General features: G+C 35.7%; 1 protein-coding gene across 1 annotated transcript in view; it reads right to left on the reverse strand.

Annotated features, from left to right (window-relative positions):
• Positions 1–20,392, reverse strand: part of cabp1a (calcium binding protein 1a) — a 55,972-nt gene extending 35,580 nt beyond the window's left edge. Inside the window, 1 exon segment of the mRNA NM_001328365.1 lies at positions 19,064–20,392. Within this exon segment, the coding sequence (NP_001315294.1) occupies positions 19,064–19,744 (681 nt within the window). The 5' untranslated portion in view covers positions 19,745–20,392.
• Positions 20,393–21,800: the final 1,408 nt, after the last annotated feature.

Below are 21,800 nucleotides of genomic sequence, written 5' to 3' on the forward strand. Positions count from 1 at the left end.
TCTTGTTATATCTCTGCACTTTATCACGTCCTCTATCCCCCCCAGGGGGCACAGCGATGTTGCACTATACTCCTCAATATTAGATGGTGGTAGTGATTATTTTCCCTCAAACTCCCCTGTAAACAGCCTAATCACCACCACCGGTTCTTTGCTTTAAACAACACAGCTTTGTATCCTGCTCTGTGTCTCGTCCTGAACTCTACCTCGTGCTGCCTCGTCCAGTGTCCAGTTAAGTTATTCTCAAGATTTTTTGCTTGCTATGTTCTTATTTGATTGTTCTGAGACCCTTATGTCTATTTTATTTTGTATGTATTTTGGAAAGCTTGGCTTTCCTATGTTTGTTGTACTTTTTCAACCCTGGTTGTAGAGAGATATTGTCTCTCCTTTTTGTCAAATTCTCTTCAGTAAAGACTGTATTTTTGGAATAATTTGGTTCGTCCTCTGCACTTGGGCCACCAGTTGCTGACTAAGCTCATGTAGTAAGAACTACTGCTAACCACATCCAAGACCTGGGTTCGATCCCCACTCAGAGCATTACAAATCTGTATTTGTTAACATGGATACAAAAGTTAAAAAAAAAACTGTCATCCGCATATTTGACTATATGGCAATTGTCCTTAGTGCTGTGAGATTCATTTGTGTACAATATAAAAATAATTGAGAATATTGATTGTTATTTTTTATTATTTTATTTTTTCATTAATGTTATTGATGCTAAAGGATTTTAAACATTTCTACAACAAAGGTTGAGTCTTGGTTCAACCTTATTGGTTGCACCTGAAATCTTATCTATGTGACCTCAAAATATATTTGGGAGAATTTGTGGGAGAGCATAAAATTGTTGCCAATCGACCAGAGCTACCAAGCAAAAAGGTTCATTTTGAGCCCTGGGTTGGTAATGTACATAAGAAATAAACATTGGAAAAGAAGGCATGCCTGTAATAGAGGACAAAAAAAGGAGAAAGAAACCAGCGAGACAGACCTGTGAATGTGTGAAGAGATGAAGGTGTTTAATTAACCTATAAAGACTTCTTGACTGAGAGAAGCTACTGTATGACTAATTCATCTGTTACTGCATGTTAACCAATAATGATCATTACACAAGAGCTGTTCTTAAAGGGATAGTTTAGCATTAAAAATACAATTCTGTCATCATTTACTTAAACCTGACCCCTTGCTTAGGATTCACTGTAAAGTTTTTACTCAAATCAGTTTCCTTCTAATCCTAAAAGAATAAACTGACATACATTTCTTTTTTGACTAACAATAACATTATTTATATACAGTCAGTTTGTTTTATTTTTACAGAGTTTTTCATAGTTTACCATTCTGTTGCCCAAATTTAGACTTAAATTGATGGTCTGTCATAATCAGAGTTGCCAAGTCCAAAGAAATTCCCCAGCCCAATGATAACGCAACACTCTCCAAAAGAATGAAAGTAGCCCAATTTTACTCTCCTTGTTCAATCGTGGTAACTTGCTGGATTCCCACAAAAGGAAAGGTTTACCATATCTTCTATGATATTTTGTGATACATATCCAAAATTGTCCCCCTCTACTCTTATTCACTATTCCCTATGTTAGTCCACTAATATAGTCCAGTTAACGGAGTGAATGAAAAGGAGTGATTGAGTTTGAGCACACTGGAAAGGATTCCATTTTATTTGTGTAAATATTAAACTAATAGTTAATTAAACAAAATATTTTGGTTTCTGTCACATATAAAAACGTCATTTTAACAATTAAATAATCATTTATTTTGGAATGTACACTGGTATGATTCTGACACGGATGCCATTTTGTGTTCAGACACAGAACATCTACTATGGATTTGGACACCACTACAACCACTACTTTTTGGTCCATCAAATAGATGTTTATAGGGTATAGAACATAGGTGTCAAACACAATTCCTGGAGGGCCGCATCTCTGAACAGTTTTGCCTCAACCCTAATGAAATACAGGCGATCCAATTAATCAGGTGGTTCAAGACTATTGTCCAACAAGACAGGTGTGAGTTGACGCTGGTTGGAGCTAAACTATGCAGAGCTGCGGCCCTCCAGAAAATTGAGTTTGAGACCACTGGTATCGAGGGTGATTTTGGGTACAGCCATAGATATAATATACTGTATGTGATAAAGTACCTTTCTCTGTGGATATAACTAGTTTAACTAATGTAATATGTTATGTGCTATCAGACAGTTTCATTTGTTCATTTGGATCTGTCTTACCTGGGTTATCAGGTATATAATCTGTTCATTCATTCATTCTTTTTTTTTCAGCTTAGTCCCTTTATTAATTAGGGGTCGCCACAGCAGAATGAACCGCCAACTTATCTAGCATATGTTTTACACAGCGGATGCCCTTTCAGCCACAACCCATAACTGGTAAACACCCATACACTTCCATTCACTATGGACAATTTAGCCTACCCAATTCACCTGTACCGCATGTCTTTGGACTTGTGGGGGAAACTGGAGCACCCGGAGGAAACCCACGCAAACACGAGAAAACATGCAAACTCCACACAAAAATGCCAACTGACCAAGCTGAGGCTCGAACCAGCGACCTTCTTGCTGTGAGGCGAGAGCACTACCCACTGCGCCACCATGCTGTTTGTGTAATGTTATCAATGTTTATTAAAAATTATTCGTTTTTCATATTATATTTGCAAAAAAGAAACAAAAGAAGCCCCAACAACACATCCTGCTACTAAAATGCTTGGTTGTTGTAACACAACTTTGTGTCTTATAATGACAAATCCAATCTTTTGGGTTAAAAAGTGTCATAAAAATGTAATAAAAAAAATTAGCCCCACATTGGGTTTACCATATTTTACCCAAAATTGGGTTACAAAGAATCCCAGCATTTTTTAGAGATTTTCCTGCAGCTGCATTTTCAAAAAAGCTCAACTGTGTGGGAAAACTGAGATCCTGATGATTAGATAATCATAATTTATACTACACATGAGTGCTCTAATGCAATAGAACTACTTTTTGATTCCAGAAAAACCTTTTAGTGGGCAGTTCTTACACTGAATTGCACACAAAAATGATGGGTTAAGTCAGTGGTTCCCAAAGTGGGGATTGGGACAATTAGAGGGGTGATTTCCAAAAATCGAATAAATTTCAATAAACTATTAGAATTACCATTCATCAATAACCTACAGAAGATAAAAATAGCTATATAAAAATACAACATGCAAAAAAAAAAAACATCAGCCTTTCTGATTTTTTCTCCCAATATCTGTTTAACAGAGAGCAGATATTTTTAAAACATTTCAAATCATAATAGTTTTAATAACTTCTCTCTAATAACTGATTTATTTGATTTTTGCCATGATGACAGTAAATAATATTTGACTAAATATTTTTCTAGACACTTCTATACGGCTTAAAGTGACATTTAAAGGCTTAACTAGGTTAATTATGTTAACAAGGCGGGACAAGGTAATTAGGCAAGTTGATGCCTAATAATGATGGTTTGTTCTGTAGACTATCAAAAAAATAGAAAGGGGCTAATAATTTTGACCTTAAAATGTTTTTTACCTGCTTTAATTCAAGCTAAAATAAATCAAATAAGACTTTCTCCAGAAGAAAAAGTATTATCAAACATACTGTGAAACTTTCCTTGCTCTGTTTAACATCATTTAGTAAATATTTTAAAAAGAAAAAAATCAAAGGGGGCTAATAACTGTATATATATGGTTGTTAGATTGTTGCTTTTTTTGTGTTGTCAGTATTGTGTTTATAAAGGTCTATTGGTGTGTGAGCCGTTGCATACAATGATTGTATGATTACAAACACTTCTGAAAATAGAGGGGCTCGCGAGTCACAGGTATTGTTATTTTGGCGGTCTCGGGTTGAAAGGTTTGGAAGCCCCTGTGTCAAATGACACATTTTTTGTTTTATGGAGGCTTTGTCTTGTTTCTAGTCCATTTATCTCAGGTTTGTCCATATTTGGCCCAACATTGGATTAATATATAACCCAGAATATTTTAGAGTAAAAGCTTTTCTTCTTAGTGTAAAGAATATTTGAACAATCTGAAGAACCTTTTTTCATTCAAAAGAATCTCTTGTGTAATAGGAACTTTTGCAGGGATGTTAAAGAGTCTTAATAGAACTATTAATGCCAACAAAGAAAGAATTTGTAGGAGTCTCAGTGTCAAAGCATATTCATGGTCACACTCTGAGTAGATTCTCAGTCCATCAGCACCTAACATTAGAAAATCTAACGAGAATGTTAGCAAAAATGGTGCAAGAAAGAGAGACAATTCACCATACACAATCATTCCCTGGCTAGAATAAAAACTAAAGGAAACTGTACTTTGTGGTTGTTGATCTCACTGAAGATCATGGCAAGGTCGCTGTAACCTCACAAACACATCCGGAAGAGAAAAAGGGGAGGGCCTGTTTGACAGTCCACACACAAAAAAAAACTTATCGAAGGAATGACACACACGGACAAAGGGATGTGAGATTAAAAATAGCTGTAAAGAGAGTGCAAGACCATATCTGGTTTAACATCTCAGAGATTTATGGAGGGAAGGAGTTGCATTGTCATTCAAGGACATTTTTGTCAGTCTTACTTCAACGCCCCATCAATGCAAGAATTCAGACAGACTGTTAGGGAATGTGCCACCCCATGAACTGAAGCCCGTTACATGGCATTTCTGGTAAATAGTGTTTACACACACACACACATACACGCACGCACGCAGTGAGAGACTGTAAGCTGATTCATGCAGTGTCTCAGGCTGACAGCCTAAACAACATACTTGCAAACAGAAGGTTTCTCCCAGTAATGTGAGATTTTGTCCATGAATGCCAATAAAATGCTCCAATATTTTAGATGTGAATGATGCAGAACAGGCAAAAAAAAATTTCAATTTAATTTAAGCACACAGGAGAAATCCCTTTAAACGAGCAGCCAAAAAAACTGAGGAAATTTAAATGGACATCCCAATGCAAACAATGAAAAACTCTAAATACCGTGTGCTTTTTTCCGTATATTCAGACTAAATTTGTGTATTTGAAATGTTGATTTTTTTTTTTTAATCAGTGTCATTATGGAGGGGAAAAATAGTTTTTTATGCCAATTTTAGATGTCAATTTGATGTGATTTTGACCAAGGTAGTTTATATGCATTGGACACAAATCCAGTGTAAATATGGAATGGAAGATTTCAGATTAAATTTTCTTAAATTATAATAAATTTTGTGACATTATTTTAATGATCAAAAGTGCATTAATGTGTGGAAGTCAAATGGACGTCAAGGTTTTGAGATCAAATCGATTTACATTTTTGATGTGTTTTTTAATGTCATTTTAAAAATGTAGTAGAATAAACTTTGTCCATAATTAAGTATGTACCTATTTCACCCCTTTTACAAGATGTAAGATAAGCCTTTAATGTCTTCAGAATGTGTCTGTAAAGTTTCAGCTCCAAATGCCCATCAAATTATTTATTATTCTCCAGAATTTGCCTATTTTAACATCTGAGTATACTGTAGCTGTATTAGCATACCTGTGTCAACATTGGGATGTGAAAATAAGAGATATGCCCACCATATCAAGGGATTCCCCCCCCCCCTCCCCCCCCTTTAAAAAATCCCTAAATTACTAAATATGCCCATTTTGAGCTGTTTCGTTGTAAATAAACAATTAAATGGTCAGTTATATGTTTTATTATTAACAAAAGGAAAAATAAATAGTATACATCAGCAGCAAATAAATTAGCAAACAGCTTATTAAAATTAATAACTATTATAATGTAATAGAATCAAGTTATCAAATCACATTAGCCGTTTCTTCACTGTATAACTGTATAACACATTCTGATCAAAGAGCAACGAATGATTTATTTAGATTTTTTTCGTTTGATTGCATTAAATAAGAGGCGTCACTTTAAAAATGCACACATATAACGTTACAATGAAAGCATTCGACTGCTTTCCTAACTTTTTATGCTCATTTAGGCCGAAATTACTTGTGTTTGAAGAAAAAAAAACACCAAAATCGACATCTTTAGATATTATTATCATTAGTTATGTATAAATCTGTTTAAACACACACTCAAAACCCAGACTTTTGCTCCGCTTCAAATCAGGTGTACAGAATCCGTTTAGGAAACAGCGTCTATTTATCACTATGGAGCGCGTCAGCTGACAGTCATGCACCGCTTTATGTCTGTTTTGAGGACTGCATATGAAAGGGATACAGCACTTGTAATGAAAAGGAAGGGAATCACACCATTTTTATGTTTATTTCAAAGTGTTTTTATGCCTAAACAAAGTGAAAGCACAGAACAGACTCACATTTAAGAGAAAGGAGCGACCCCTGATGGTTCGGCAGAATGGGTTGAATAAAGGGAGGCTCGGCTCTTTAATGTTTATTTGCCACCCTTCAGTAAAAGACTGAAAATCTGGGAGAAATACGGTAAAATACCTTTACAGGATGATAGCGGGATACAACTGTAAAATATGGGAGAATCTCGGGAAAGACGGGAGGGTTGACAGGTATGTGTTTTAGTTGTCTGTGGCTTTAAATCAAAATGAACTGCTTTTGCCTGCCCACCGCTCCCACCTGCGTGTTTGCTTCTCATCATGCGTTACGTCAGCTAAACAGCACAGTGACAGATTCGGACTCAGACTCGGAGCTCACTAGTCAAAAATACCAAGTAAGTTTATTTTTCAAGCCTTTCTGAAATGATGAGTCACACACAAATGCTGTTTGCAGTACACATATAAATATATTAGCATTTACTGACACCCTGTGACCCTGGTGATTATAGAGGTTAAGAATTACATAGTGACTTTACTGTCATGCTCTGTTTAAAAAATGTTTTAAACTTATAACAATCTGAGAGTTGTAATATGTTTTAATCCCAGTTTATTTTCAAAAAATAATGCTGTTATAGAAACAATAATGCTGTTATAGAAACAAATTGTCAATCAATTCGGTGGGCGAAGAAAACTACAGTTACAGTCCTACATCACTTTGCGGTGCATGGGCCTCAAAATCTCTGGGAATTGGGTTATATTTTAATGTCAGGAAATTTAAAAAAAAAGAGACTTGTTGGGTTTATTTCACTTTAGTGTGACAGTGGACACTGTGCACCTACATACAGTTCTGTCCAAACAGCTTGATTTTCATCATAGGTGCCCTTTAAGTTAGTTGACAACTTCAATTAAGTTGAATAAAGCTCAATCAACTTCACCGTTTACATTTACAACGGGTTTACTGGCTTTTTAAAAAGTAAAGTCATCTTGTGACTTTTAACGCAAGGGGTTTAACAACTTTTTAAGTACAGAAACCAAATCCCTTTTCACACTGTACATGGATCATTACAGTACAAACAATGACAGATGGAGGAGAGTTTTTTGCTTAGCAACATGATCCTAACTGTAATCATTTGTTTTCTTGCATAAGTGTTGCTATTGCCATACTGTAAATAACACTGACAACATCAATATGCAAAGAATATTCATAATATATTGAGTTCATAGAATTGAGAGCTTTTTAGTGCTAAATGAAAACTATTGTGAAGGAGGTAGAAGTAAGGGTCTTCTTAGATTAAATAATTAGTAAATTTTATAGGCTGTGTTTATCCCTTGGAATGGCACTATATTACTGATTAAAAATATAATTGATTAAACATAAATAAATAAAATTAAATAAATAGATTTGATTAGAAAACTGTAGATAGTAAAATAATATATTCTAAGTTACCAATTTTAGTTAATATGTCCAACTTTATTAAGACGTTAAAATTCATTTTAGATTCATTGTTTCATTTTATACATAATAACTGATTAATGCACAAAATAATTGTTTGATATAACATTAAAATGCATCACTCCTGACATTACCTATATCTGTATTTCCCAACCCTGTTTCTGAAGGCACACCAATGGTACACATTTTCAACCTCAACACAATCAAACAAACCTGAATCAACTCATCAGAAAATTAGAAGAGACTCCAAAACCTGAACTTAATGGGGCAGATAAGGGAGACATACAAAATATGTATTTGTGGTGTGCCTCCAGGAACAGGGTTGGGAAACACTGACTATATAATGGGGATACAAAGTTGACACAAAGCTAATAAGTAATTTAATAAAATGTCAAATAAATGAAACACCTGAAACAATAAAAATGGAATATTTATTTTGTATATCATGTTTACTTGCATATCAATACAGCTATCAACCTTTATCAGAGAACTGTGAACATCTGATTTTGTTGCTTAATTATTAAATTATTTTAATTTTCCTTTATATTTCAAAAGTTTTCACCTATTCCAAAAGGTCCAACCGAAACAGATGAACATTTAATAATGTGAATAGTCAAATCTATCTTTTATGACACACAATAGGAAGTTTACAAAATAAAGTTCAAAAAGAGACTTAGAATCAATAAAAGTTTAATAATCTTTTGCCATTTAAATGTTTTAACATATGTTCATAAAATACTGAATTTATGGTATTAAAAGGCAGATTTCTTACTTTTTTAACTTATGACATTATAATGCTGGGTTCCACACAATTGATTTGTGTTGGGACTACATTAAGGAATTAAGTCAACTTATTAGTTTTTACAACTTTAAGTGGATTGGACGAAGTAGTCCCAAAAAAAAGGATATTGTTGTTTCAGCTTATTTTAAATGAGTAGTTTGAACAAGCAGCAAAATCACTTTTTTTTTTGATTATATAGTAACCAGGGCTTAACATTAACTAGGGTTGCCACCCGGCCCCTAAAATACGGAATCATCCCGTATTTGAGAAAGAAATACTGGACGGGTTTTTTTTTAAAGTAGCTTTTCTTGCAAATCATCCCACACGCATTTTATGAAGATGCCTCATTTCCTACTTTTGATTGTATACTTGATGTCATCGTTAGTTTGATTGGTCTCTGTCCAGTGAGGGTGGGTCTTTTAAGTGGAGTCTGCCAAGTCTTAACAGAGAGTAATGGCAGATGCTTCTCCAGGTAACCCCGTGTCTTAAAGTTTCAGAGTTTAAATGCAGACGACTGCAAAAGTACCACAGAGAGTGGGAGGAAACAAATATCTGGCTGCAGAGTGTTAGAAATTGTCAACTGCCAACTGCACGATGTGTCTGAGAGCGTTCGGTGGTTCTGTCAAATGTGCGACAACATGCCTGCGGAGAGCAGCATTCCCAAAATGAAAGAGCTCACAAAAATCAAAGCACAGCAAAAATGTCTGTAAGTGTAAATATCAAGCTGGATTATATTTTTGTTTGTTTGTAATTTACTGTTTTCTACATGAAGAACAGTCTGTGAAAATAATAAAAAATAAATATGTATTTAATAATAACTTAGTAAAACAATGTCAACAACTGAAATCACAGGGAAATAAATGGCTACAGTCAAACTTTATCTCAGAATTAGATGTGGTCTGGTTTTCACACACTGGGTCACAAATTATAATTTAGTAAAAATTCTGTAAATACAGTGTAAGTGGTTTACATTCCAGTGTGATATTGTGATTTGTTTGTTAAGGTTAAGTCAGGCACATAACCATTGATTTATTACATGAAACATTACATTTATTACATTAATAAACAACATGATGCCCTTTTAAAGAAAATAATCTAGTAAATTGCAACTTTCCATATTTTTAAATGTTTGTAGCTAGTTTATGCATGTGCTGTTTCCATGTTTGGATAGGTGTTACTGCAAATAATGACAAATATTTTAGCCAAAATCTGTTATCAATACCACCCTTTAAAATTAGGTTCATTAGTATGTTCTCCTCTCTGGCATGCTATTGGGGATGTGGTATTGAAATATTGTTTTGAAAGTGGTACCCTAACATGAACACCTGGCAACCTGCCAAATGCGGGTAGATTTTAGCTGAGGCTGGTTAGACAGCCACCCCGATTAGCCACTTTGGCTGCTTAAAAATCATTTTTAAATTGCCAATGCTGGCTCATCACTAAACAATTGAACTTTAGTTAATGTATAGTTTTATGTATAAAACATATGTTTAGTTTTAGTATACAACTATATCTTGCTTGTTTTGACACATTATTTAAATTTTGTGGCAAGGAATTAATTAGTTTGGTGCTGGCCAGAGAGAGAAAAAAAAGTAAATGCTTAGTGTTGAGCCCAGAAAAGTCATGTCAAATAAAACTAATTGCATTGTGACACTGTAAAACCACAACTCATTTGCTCATGCTCATTGAGCAAGGTCATCCACAACACTCAAATGCAAGTTAAATGAACAATGAGGCATGTGGACATAACCCAACATTTAAATCAAAACATTTTAGCATGTCAAAGTCAATTTATTTCATATAAAATATATTTTTCCAACAATAAAATTGTGGCTAGTAAAAATGGCGAGTGGCTTGTTGGAAAACTACTAGCCGTACTGGCTGGTGATCAAAAAGTGAATGTTAAGCCCTGAGTATAACGTCAATAGGTGTCACTTTGGCTAGCAAATTATTTAAAGAAACCCCTGTAATAACTGCATGCAGGATGACAAACACTGAGGCAAATGTAAATGGTCCATCACAATATAAACAATGACAGATGGAGGATATATTTTTGCTTCAGCAACAGGCGTAAAAATATCTCTATAATAATATCTCTAGGCATAAGAATGCTAATGAAGACTCTGAATCTATGGCACAATGTAAGTGTTTGAATACATTCATTTAATCCTGAATTTAATTTGTGGAACTAAAGGTCAACATTTTTTTAAATCCTTAACATTATCGATTTCTATCTATCGACTGGTTATGAAATCAACAAAATCCAATGTGCAATAACTGCATAGAAGGGCTTCAAGGAGAAAAGCAGATGAACCATGACTATATAAACAACGACAGATGGAGGTTTACACTGAGAAATGCTCTGACCTTGAAGGCAAATTCATAATTAGTCCTGTTTGCCCATGAATTCCAACTAGCCGCCGGTTAATTTTACCCTTTAATCTAACAAGTGTTTCTTTTTACCATTTGTACATTAAAAACAGCTCTGACCTCGAAGCCATATATAATTAATGGGGTCTGATCTGGTGTATGTTTTATGACTAACCCTCCAATCCATTACCACCCGCAAAACAGGGGTTTATCTTATTAACATGATTCTGAAATATGGCTATATGTCAGTTTTAAAAGCTTTCTGGATACCCGTAATAATTGGACCCACGTTAGTGAAGGTGCAAACAAATGTGTGTGTGTTGTTTTATAACTGCAATGCAGCATCAAAGTCATTGTGGCGGTGCCATTAGACATCACAACAGCTTTTAATCATTTATACACACAGTCTCCTTTAGATATGCCTGAAAAGTATTTGCATTTCACAAACGGGCGTTGTGTATTTCATCCATTCAGCCTTTCAACGTCTGAAGCAACAAAGGAGCTTCCTCTCGCCCTGAGCTCATACTTCCAGCCAAGACTCTTTTATTATTAATGCAATTGATTTTCAAAGTTGTGCGATACGTGTACTGAAGGCAAGCGTTCGAGACATCCAGTTCTCCCTGAGCAGCACAATTAATCAGTGGCAGATAACAGATGTTTACTGTCGGGAAGCATTCGATCAGGAATAAAACACTGGGGCACTTAATGAAAATAGATGAATGTTCATTCTGGTAATATTGCTTATCGCATATTCCTTGATTAAAAAGAGCCCTCAGTCAAATAAATGTTCAAAGTCAGGTGCAAATATTAAAAGATAAAATGGTAGCAGCCAAACTGTTTGGTGTGTGAGATGGCAAACGACGCAATCATATGGCAATTCAAAAACGTTTGATTTTTGATACTAATTTTTACAATCTCATTTGTACATTTTAGTATTGTTTGCTCGTCCTTAAATGAGTGGTGGAGTTACGGGCACTTCGCTGGCAGTACATAACATTTCCTGTGTGGTTGTCATATTGAGTTTAATGCTAAATCATAGCAGCCAACATTTAAAACACCCACATGTATGTTTTTTTTTTTAGACTTGAATGAGAAAATAAGGAAAGAATGAACTGTTTCAATGTCATATTTCAAATCAGTAATAAAATTCAACAAGAATAGCATTAAAACAAATCATGCAGCAATATGGCATTTTCTAGGACTGCAGTGCGTATATAGATTCTTGAACAAACAAATAGCTGTAAATGTTCACTTTTCTGTAAAGTTTAATGGTTGAAATATGGTAATTTCAACTGAAATTTCCCAAGTTAGGATATTTTAAATTGAACAAGTCCAGAGTCCCGTAGACAGTACTGATACGCCTAATATGCACACAACACAAGATACCACATCACCCCAACCCTCCACTGATCACCCATCCCATTATTTTTTTATTAAATGTGTTGAATTTTTGCCAGTTCCCACCTCTTTCTTCTCTGATTAAGTGTGAGTTTGAACTAATGGTCTGCCTTTCCAAGCTGTACACCGGGACGTGATCAGATTTCTTGTGGTGCTCGAATACATCTCTGAGTAAAATGTGGTATAGCGGTTAGTAACTCTGGTATAATTTGAATGGGAGAGGGTGGCTTAACAATATAGCATTCCTGAGTATAAACGTTATTTTGAAACAGCATTTTTGTGATTTCCTCATTCTTATTGAGCACCACTACAGCCAGTGCTCATACAACTGTTTTTGCACAGTCTGTGTATGCATCATCAGCATAACTTTCCTCAGAGCGGGCTTTACCAGCATGGGACAGTGAAGATACAGCGCTCTATTTTAACGATCTTGGCGCAAATGTAACCCTGCCGGTCCTACACCACCCAACCCGCTTCGAGCTGGGATCGAACCGGCGACCTTCCACATGGGAGTAGGTTGCTCCAACAAGGAGACTAAAGACCATGACCTCCAGCGTCTGTCGCTAGAGCACCTTTAGAGGTCAGAGGAGTGAGGTTTACCAGCACAGCACTCACTAGCTGGCCTCCGTTACACTCACCCCCCTAAACCTCACACCCATCCGGGTCACGGCACCAATGTAACCCTGCCGGTCCTACACCACCCAACCCGCTCCGAGCTGGGATCGAACCGGCGACCTTCCGCATGGGAGTAGGTTGCTCCAACAAGGAGGCTAAAGACCATGACCTCTAGTGTCTGTCGCTAGAGCACCTTTAGAGGTCAGAGGAGTGAGGTTTACCAGCACTCGCAGGGCACAAAAGCATAAAGGGCGTGTCAGAATCCACTTTTGCGATTTTAAAGACGGAAAAATCCGCTTTGCTCCGTGACTCATGGTTTAACAGTGTTGTGCTTATTCTCTTAATGAGTTATAGGTGTGTTTTAATAAAATAAACCAATCAGAGTCTCATCTCCCATTTCTTTTAAGAGTCAGTTGTGTCGCGCCATAGCGCATTTGCTATTTACATGACGGACTTTGTAAGTGGAAAAACTGAGCACTTAACTAGAGAGAAGACAGTTAAACAGCGCAAGAATGATAGATGAACCTCCTCATTCTTTACTTTCACTTTCACTCTCATAGATAGGAAAACGTGTTGTACGCACAGACATACATTAGCCTATACATAATTAAATTTGTTTATTAAGCACAAAGATTTGTTTCAAAACTATTTCTAAATTCAGTTTTAATTTACAATAATAACAAAGTGTGTTTAAAAAACTGAGTTATATCCTAATACACATGCTGTGCCTCATTAGTCTGAAACCTGACAGGTGGGCAAATCCAAACTTGTTTTTAATAAAACAAATATAAATATGCATATAATAAATACTACTACTAATAATAACATTATACAAAAGCAAGTTGTCATGAATAAATTGAAAAAGACCCCCGAGATGAAGAAGGCATGAAGGCAGTGGTTTTTATATTTCTGTAGAAATAATCATTTTTGTAATATTTAAATCCTTTCATTCTTTTTCATTGGTAAAGACATTTGTGTTTTGCTGTACATCCTGTGTGTATTAAGCAATGTGTAAGCGAGGTGCACAACTAACGCACTCTGCGCTGGGTTTTAGACCTCCTCTCAGCTGGTCTATTGACCAGTCTATTTTAGATCCTTAAAATTGTAACGCGCCAGCAATGTGCCTTAACACACCTCTTATTTAAGAACAGAATGCCTATGGGCGCACATATGAGCAAAAATGCATTTGCTATTTAAACAGCATGGTGCTAAACGTCAAAATGACCCTTGTGCCAAGCTGAAGCTAGCAAACAACATTTGCGTCACGCCTTGCGCTGCATTGCGCCGGGTGTATGATAGGGCCCACACTGTCAGCTTGCATTAGAAAATGGTCAGTTTACTGTTAGGAAAGCCACATCATGCAAGTCTTTTTCATGCGCCATAGATGCATATGGAAAAAAAAACACCTTTTGCGCGATGTGATAATGCCTTAAAGTTTTACCCTTTAGCAGTCACAAGACTGGAACCTCAGGTTTAAGATGGCACTTATGTCTCTTTACAAAGGGGAAAAAAACAGACATTAAACCTGCAATGCAAGCACAACCTACAGTTCTCTCTCTTTTGGTTGTACTTAATTTAAACGTAAGATTTTGGAAACCAAATTTAAATTCAGCAAAAATGGTTGTTTTATATAGAAAATTATACTAAGCAGGCAGTGGGTGAACAAAGGCTGAATGTAAAGCAGGAGTGTTCGGGTGTGGAATAAAACCTCGCAGGAGCAAGACTAAAAAAACAGTCCCATGCAGACCTCTAGTTTGAACTACTATTACAATAGTTACAGTCAAACCATCTGTAGGAAAAACATTATTTTCCATTCCATATGTACCAGACACTTTCTTATAACCGCTGTATATCTCTGGGAAACGGTGCAATTCTGAGTGTACTTCATGCAGGTGAGTAGGCTTGACAAACTGTCTGTAGGAGATGCACTCTTTCCTATCTGTTTACATGTATATATGTGTGTGGATGTGTTTGTGTTTGTATGTATTTAATTGTTAAAAAGGGTAATTTCTCCCATTTATTTGCATTATGGGACCTTGATCTTTCTTCCAACAACGTTTAACCCTAAAAAAATTCCAAAACGTGACTTTTATTAACATTTTGAATAGTTTAAAAGATATATTGTCTGGGTCGGTGTTGTATTGTACAGAACAAAAACCTTGTAATATACTGCCAGTACATTTTTTTCTGTTATTTTACAGACTTATTTCTCTATACATTATTTATTATACATTATTTTATTTCAGACTAATTTACTTGTTTAAGTGCAGAGTTGAATTTTCAACATCAAATATCGACAGAGCAGAGATCAGGTCCCATAATGCAATTCACAACCACAAATAAACGAAAAACACTTGTGAATCACAAAATATGGAAACTGTTAATTAACAGATAATTTTTTAACCATATATTTATTGCCACTTTCTGGTGATTTGAAGTGTTTTTTTTTATCCTCATTTGTTAGTTGCTTTGGATATAAGAGTCTATTAAATGAGTAAATTTAATTGTAGCATCCCACAAATTTCCAGCATAAACTCAAAACACTAGCAAAAAATAAAACACCACATTGGAACATGTGTCAATAACAGTGTTATAGCAGCAAAAAAAAAAAAAAAAAAAAAAAACAACAACAACAACAACAGAGAATTGCTTAAAACTATGTGCAGGGGATGTACGGCGATCACTTCATGCAGAAGTATGGATTGGGCTTAAACAAATAGAACATTCATCCAAACTAAAAATCTAATTATAAATCTAATCTAAAATGGAATTGTGTTTACGAAAGGGTGAGTGGGAAATTTGAAAGGACTTTGATATCTGGCTCAATTACTACTGTGCAAACTTGGCTCCAAATTATTTCATCAGTGTCATCAGTGTCATCAAAAGATGACAGCAGCCATACCAGGGACTTTTTGGCTTCACGTTTCTATTGTAGAAGACATTGCGAGAATCGATCTTTAAGTCATTGCTTTATTGACAATAGACAAAGGATAGTTTTGCCCCAAAGAATTTCAGAGTAGTTTAAAAAAAAATGGAGGAACTCTAGAGACAACATAAATTGTAAAATAATGTCTGTAAATGAGCAGTTTTCCGTATTTTGTGATTCATGTTTTTACTTTCCCCCATTTATGCATGCTTTTAAATTGCATTATGGGACTTTTGAACTGCCAGCACTTTTTATGTTATTTTACAGACTTGTGTCTCTCTCTATATAATTTATTATATGTTATATCATTTAAAACTACTAGATTGTCAATAAGGGTCCCTTTGTTAAACTGTAGAGTTTAATTTTCAACTTCAAGCTGGTTCAAAATGCAGCTGCTAGGCTATTAACTGAGGGAAAAAAATTCTAGTTTCTTACCAGTTTTATCATCTCTTCACTGGCTCCCAGTCTACTTGTTTTTAAAGGTTTGAATGGTCTGGCACCTATTTACATCGGTGAGCTTCTTCACTAGCACCATTGAGGCCATGTCGGAAAACAAGTTTTAGCTAGTTGTTCCCAACACACGGTTGAAATTAAGGGGTGACAGGGCTTATTCTGTCACAGCCTCCCGTCTGTGGAATGGTCTGCCTTTACATATTCGGTGATGTTCTTCCCTTGGTGCTTTTAAGTCTCATTTAAAATATCACCTTCTGTCTCTTGCTTTTTGATTGCAAATAATTAATTTTAAACTGTTTTATATGTTTTGCTTATTTATATATATATATATATATATATATATATATATATATATATATATATATATATATATATATATATATATATATATATAGATTTATCTAAGTATAGATTATGTATGCAGGTCAGCATCTGTTGTTTTTAAAAAGTTGACAAAGCAGAGATCAGGTCCCATAATGAAATTCACAACACTAAATAAATGACAAACACTTGTGAATCTCAAAATACAGAAACTGTTCATTAACAGATATTTTTACAGTTTAGTTTAAATTATGATTTTGATTATATATATATATATATATAATTTTAAAAAGCTTTGTAACATAATCTGTCCCATTTGGATTCATAAATTCATTCATTTATTTTCTTCTCATCTTAGTCCCTTTATTAATCAGGAGTCGCCAGGGCGGAATCAACCGCTAACTTATCCAGTACATGTTTTACGAAAAGGATGCCCTTCCAGCTGCAACATATCACTGGGAAACATCCACACACACTTATTCATTTTGGGGGAAACCGGAGCACCCGGAGGTAACCCATGCCAACACAGGGAGAACGTGCAAACTCCACCCAGAAATGCCAACTGACCCAGCTGAGGCTCAAACCAGCAACCTTCTTGCTGTGAGGCGATAGCACTACCCACTGTGCCTCCGTGCCGCCCTAATTGGATTCATTCATTCATTTTCTTGTCGGCTTAGTCGCCACAGCGGAATGAACCGCCAACTTATTTAGCAAGTTTTTTTTTACGCAGCGGATGCCCTTCCAGCCACAACCCATCTCTGGGAAACATCCACACACACATTCACACACACACTCATACACTACAGACAATTTAGCCTACCCAATTCACCTTTACCGCATGTCTTTGGACTGTGGGGGAAACCGGAGCACCCGGAGGAAACCCACGCAAAGACAGGGAGAACATGCAAACTGAGACGAGGTTCGAACCAGCGACCCAGCGACCTTCTTGCTGTGCGACGACAGCACTACCTACTGCGCCACTGCCTCGCCTCTAATTGGATTGATAAAACCATAAATATACATAGATGCCTCTGCTATTTCTTTGGGCTGTAAGTTGTCTGCCAGATTGAAACTGCAAAGCCTGATCTGAAAACACTTGCAAGCTGACTTTGTATCTCCAACAATAGTTAAGTCCCGTTAAAATCTATCTATCTATCTATCTATCTATCTATCTATCTATCTATCTATCTATCTATCTATCTATCTATCTATCTATCTATCTATCTATCTATCTATCTATCTATCTATCTATCCATCCATCCATCCATCCATCCATCCATCCATCCATCCATCCATCCATCCATCCATCCATCCATCCATCCATCCATCTAATAGGCTCAAGCTGACACAACTCGCTTTACCATTTTTCAAAAAACAGGAAGGAATTTAAAACAGGCTGTGCAATGCATCTTGTGGCATCATTAAAATCTTTTTTTTTTTGCTTGTGAATGACAACTAAATGACTTTTTCAATGGCATATGCATCAATGTGTCTGAAGCAATTTAATGCGGCATCTATATACACACACACACCTATATTTATAACATCATTTTTTCTACACACAGAATGAAGCTGTATGTTTTCTCACTTGGAATGTAAAACCTTTAAATCACCCCAAACCTTTCATTGAGGATTCAGCACATTTGGGTGTGATAATTATTCAATTATTCATGCAGTACATTATATCAAACTCTTCTTGACACACTGAAAAACATCATTGAAGACCCAAAACATAGTCAACATGAAAACTCTTGACTGTTGCACATTAATAGTTTGAATTTTTACAATATGGTTATGGTTCAAAATTAATTTTAATAAATTAAATTAATTAATTGATTTTTCTTGTATGTCATAACTTTTGATTTCATTTTTTTTTACGTAAAATACCATCTTGCATTCAGATTTTTTGTAAATTTACTACTGTTAATATATAAATACTTTTTTAAATTAGTAATATGCACTGCTGAACAATTCATAAGATGAATTTATCAGTATTTGGACTTTTTAACCCACTTATTACAGATAATGTTAATAATGTTTTATTTATTCATAAAAACCCTTAAAAATATAACATAGAGTAAACTTTTAGTAACATTTTAGTAACAGCAATCTTGTAATATTTTAATCAAATATTTATTAGAAAAAAAAAAAACAATCTGCTACCAATGGTAAGCTTGTAGAAAACTGAGATTAAACTTATGGTAGGCTAATTAACATAAAAACAACACAGCTTATTATAGTAAATCTATGAAATGGGAACTATTAAAGGACAAAAACTGTTATTAGCACATGTTCAGACTACATAACTTGATGACAGAAACTTGATGTGCATAAGGACGACATTTATTAAAATCATGTCTATTAGCAAAAAGTTTATTTAGTTGTCTTTTTGTTCTGCTTATGGTTTATACTCATTTAACAACCATCAAGAAAGTCATTTTCCAAGCGTGTGCTCGGGCCTTACCTGTCCAAACACTGAGCTGAGAAAGGGTCGCAGGTTGAAGTCTGCTTCGGAAGATGCTGCGCTGGACCTCGCTGACCTCCGGGAGGAGCGGCTGGAGGACGCGGGCACCGGCGAAGATGAGGCGGTGGAGGCTGGACCCACCTCTCTGCTCGTGGAGGAGCCCGGTCGAGCCGGCGGAGGAGACTCAAAAAAGAGCGACGTCTCGTCTCTAGACTCGGAGAAAGACTGAGTTCTGCTGGGCATGCGAGCGGCGTGAGAGTGCTTGGGTCGGGGCTCCTGGGGCAGGTCGTCCCGGGTGGAGCGGTGGCGGTGATGGTGATGATGACGATTGTGGTGGTGATGATGGTGATGGTGATGATGGTGATGTCGCCTGGTTGTCTTGCGCTCTTCTCCACCTGGAAGCTCCGACAGGTCCTCCTGACTGCGAGCCGCGGAGAGAGCGTGTCCGTGGGAGGGTTGTGGGTGGCTCTTCTCTGCGCTATTCCGGGTACCGACCAGTGAGGGGTGACACAGGGGTCTCCGCGAGCTCGCATCGCAGTCCGCCGGCTCCGCTCCAGATGCCGCCGCGGAGCGCTGATGCTGCGGTCGCCGATGATCGGGCGGCTGGACCGCGCTCCTGGCCGGTGCAGAGGATCTCAGCAAGGAGGTCGTCGATTCGCTTTTGGGGAGCGTGAAACTCATCCTCTGCCTTTTCAAATGCCCTTGAAGGTAAAGGCTGACCTCCGATGTGTCACATTATTATGGCTTGAATAGAATAGCCCGATGTAGAGAGCTGAGGGTACATCGGTACCTCCTCGATGGCATGTTGGGCTTGAAATGATGCTGTCGAGATGTTGGAGTTGGTGCCACCTGATTGCTCCGTAAGGCGGTGTAAGCGCTATTCTGGTAGGACGCGTAGGTATAAGGGGAGATGGGCAAGGAAATAAACCAAAAAAAGATTCAGAGAGAGAGAGAGAGAGAGAGAGAGAGAGAGAGAGAGAGAGAGAGAGAGAGAGGGAGAGAGAGAGAGGACACGAGGAGAACGTATGTTGTGCATCATCAGATGCCTGTGGGTGACAAGACAACATACAGTGTATGGACCAGAAACATATGGAAAGGATTTTTCACTCCGTTCATAAACAAAGTGGGCTAATTATAAAATGTGATCCTGCTAAATAAACTTAAAGTTTTATAATTATTATGTTGAGCAAAATCCTTATCCCTTATGGTTTTATGGTTATTTGGACATTACACATATCAAATGAGTTTTTTTTACAGCCTACATAAAAGCAAAGTGCATTTTTATTATGCAAAATCATATTATAAAAAGGTCAATAAAATAATGTTTTTATAATGGACGTCATTCGTTCATTCATTTTCTTTTTAGCTTAGTCCCTTTATTAACCTGGGTTGCCACAGCGGAATGAACCACCAACTTATGCAGCACGTTTTTACGCAGTGGATGCCCTTCCAACCGCAACCCATCTCTGGGAAATATAATAGGCATATGTTTAATGGGAAAAAAATATTTAAATATAAAAATGTTTTATTTACTTTGAAAAATGTTAGAACCATTGGCACATCCCCCCAGGAAACTCGAAGAGGTTTGTGACAAGTGAAATTTCAGTAATGATGATGACAGAATTTTCAGTTTTGGGTAAATGAACTATCCCTTTAATATTTATTTTTTTCCTGTCAGTGTAAACTTCTGAGGTAACAGGTTGATCTGATAAAACATAAATAAATTAGTTTATAATGTATGTTTAATTCAATACCTGTGTTTAATATTTAATTACATACTGTCATAAACCTCTGAGATGACACAAATAATAAAATGTCTAATGTAAGACTTTTAATTTAATTAAAACGGAATGATGCCTTTTTATTAAGATGTATGTTTAATGCAAAACCTGTGATGAATATTTAATATGGTAAAGCTCTGATCTGACAGCTTAGCCTATTAATAAAAAACAACAATCAAATACTTTTATAATACATGTTTAATGGAAAAAAAAAACATGTATTTAAATTTCAATGACCTGTAGGTTATGTAAAAGTCTGAGCCAACATTGTTTTTTTCTTTTCTTTTTTTAGATAAAATGAGAAATTAGATAAATATAGAAATTCAGATAAATGTTAAATGAGAAAACAAATCTAAACTGTAATTATATATAATGTTTACTTAACTAATGTCTGACAACTTACAATAAAAAAAAACCTGGTTTATCACATAAATACATGTTTATAATATTCATTAATGCCTTGTTTATGTAAAATTATAAGGACAATGTTTATTAGATAATATAAATGCAAACATATTAAATACATTTGTTTACAATACACGCTTAATTAATAAAAAAAAAAAATATATATATATATATATATATATATATATATATATATATATATATATATATATATATATATATATATATATATATATATATATATATATATAATGTGTAATGTAATGTAACAGGTGAATATAAATTAAACAATTTAACAAGAGTTTATATTCAGCCTACATTATCCAGAATAAAATTCACAACTCACAATGACAAGCAAAAATACAAAACATAGCAATGCAATATGAGATTCATAAAAGCGAGTGATTAACTCATTATTAATTCAAATTTCAACTGATTTTTAAATTCATCTTCCCATAGTCATTAGTGTCTGTTCACATCACTGGCATAAAGAAAGCACTATATTTACATGAGCTGCACTAAAACTAAAACCCGTGGTTCAGTCTCTTGAA

The sequence above is a fragment of the Danio rerio genome, chromosome 8 (genome assembly GCF_052040795.2).
Source record: "Danio rerio strain M-AB ecotype USA chromosome 8, GRCz13ab, whole genome shotgun sequence".
Lineage (NCBI taxonomy): Eukaryota > Metazoa > Chordata > Actinopteri > Cypriniformes > Danionidae > Danio > Danio rerio.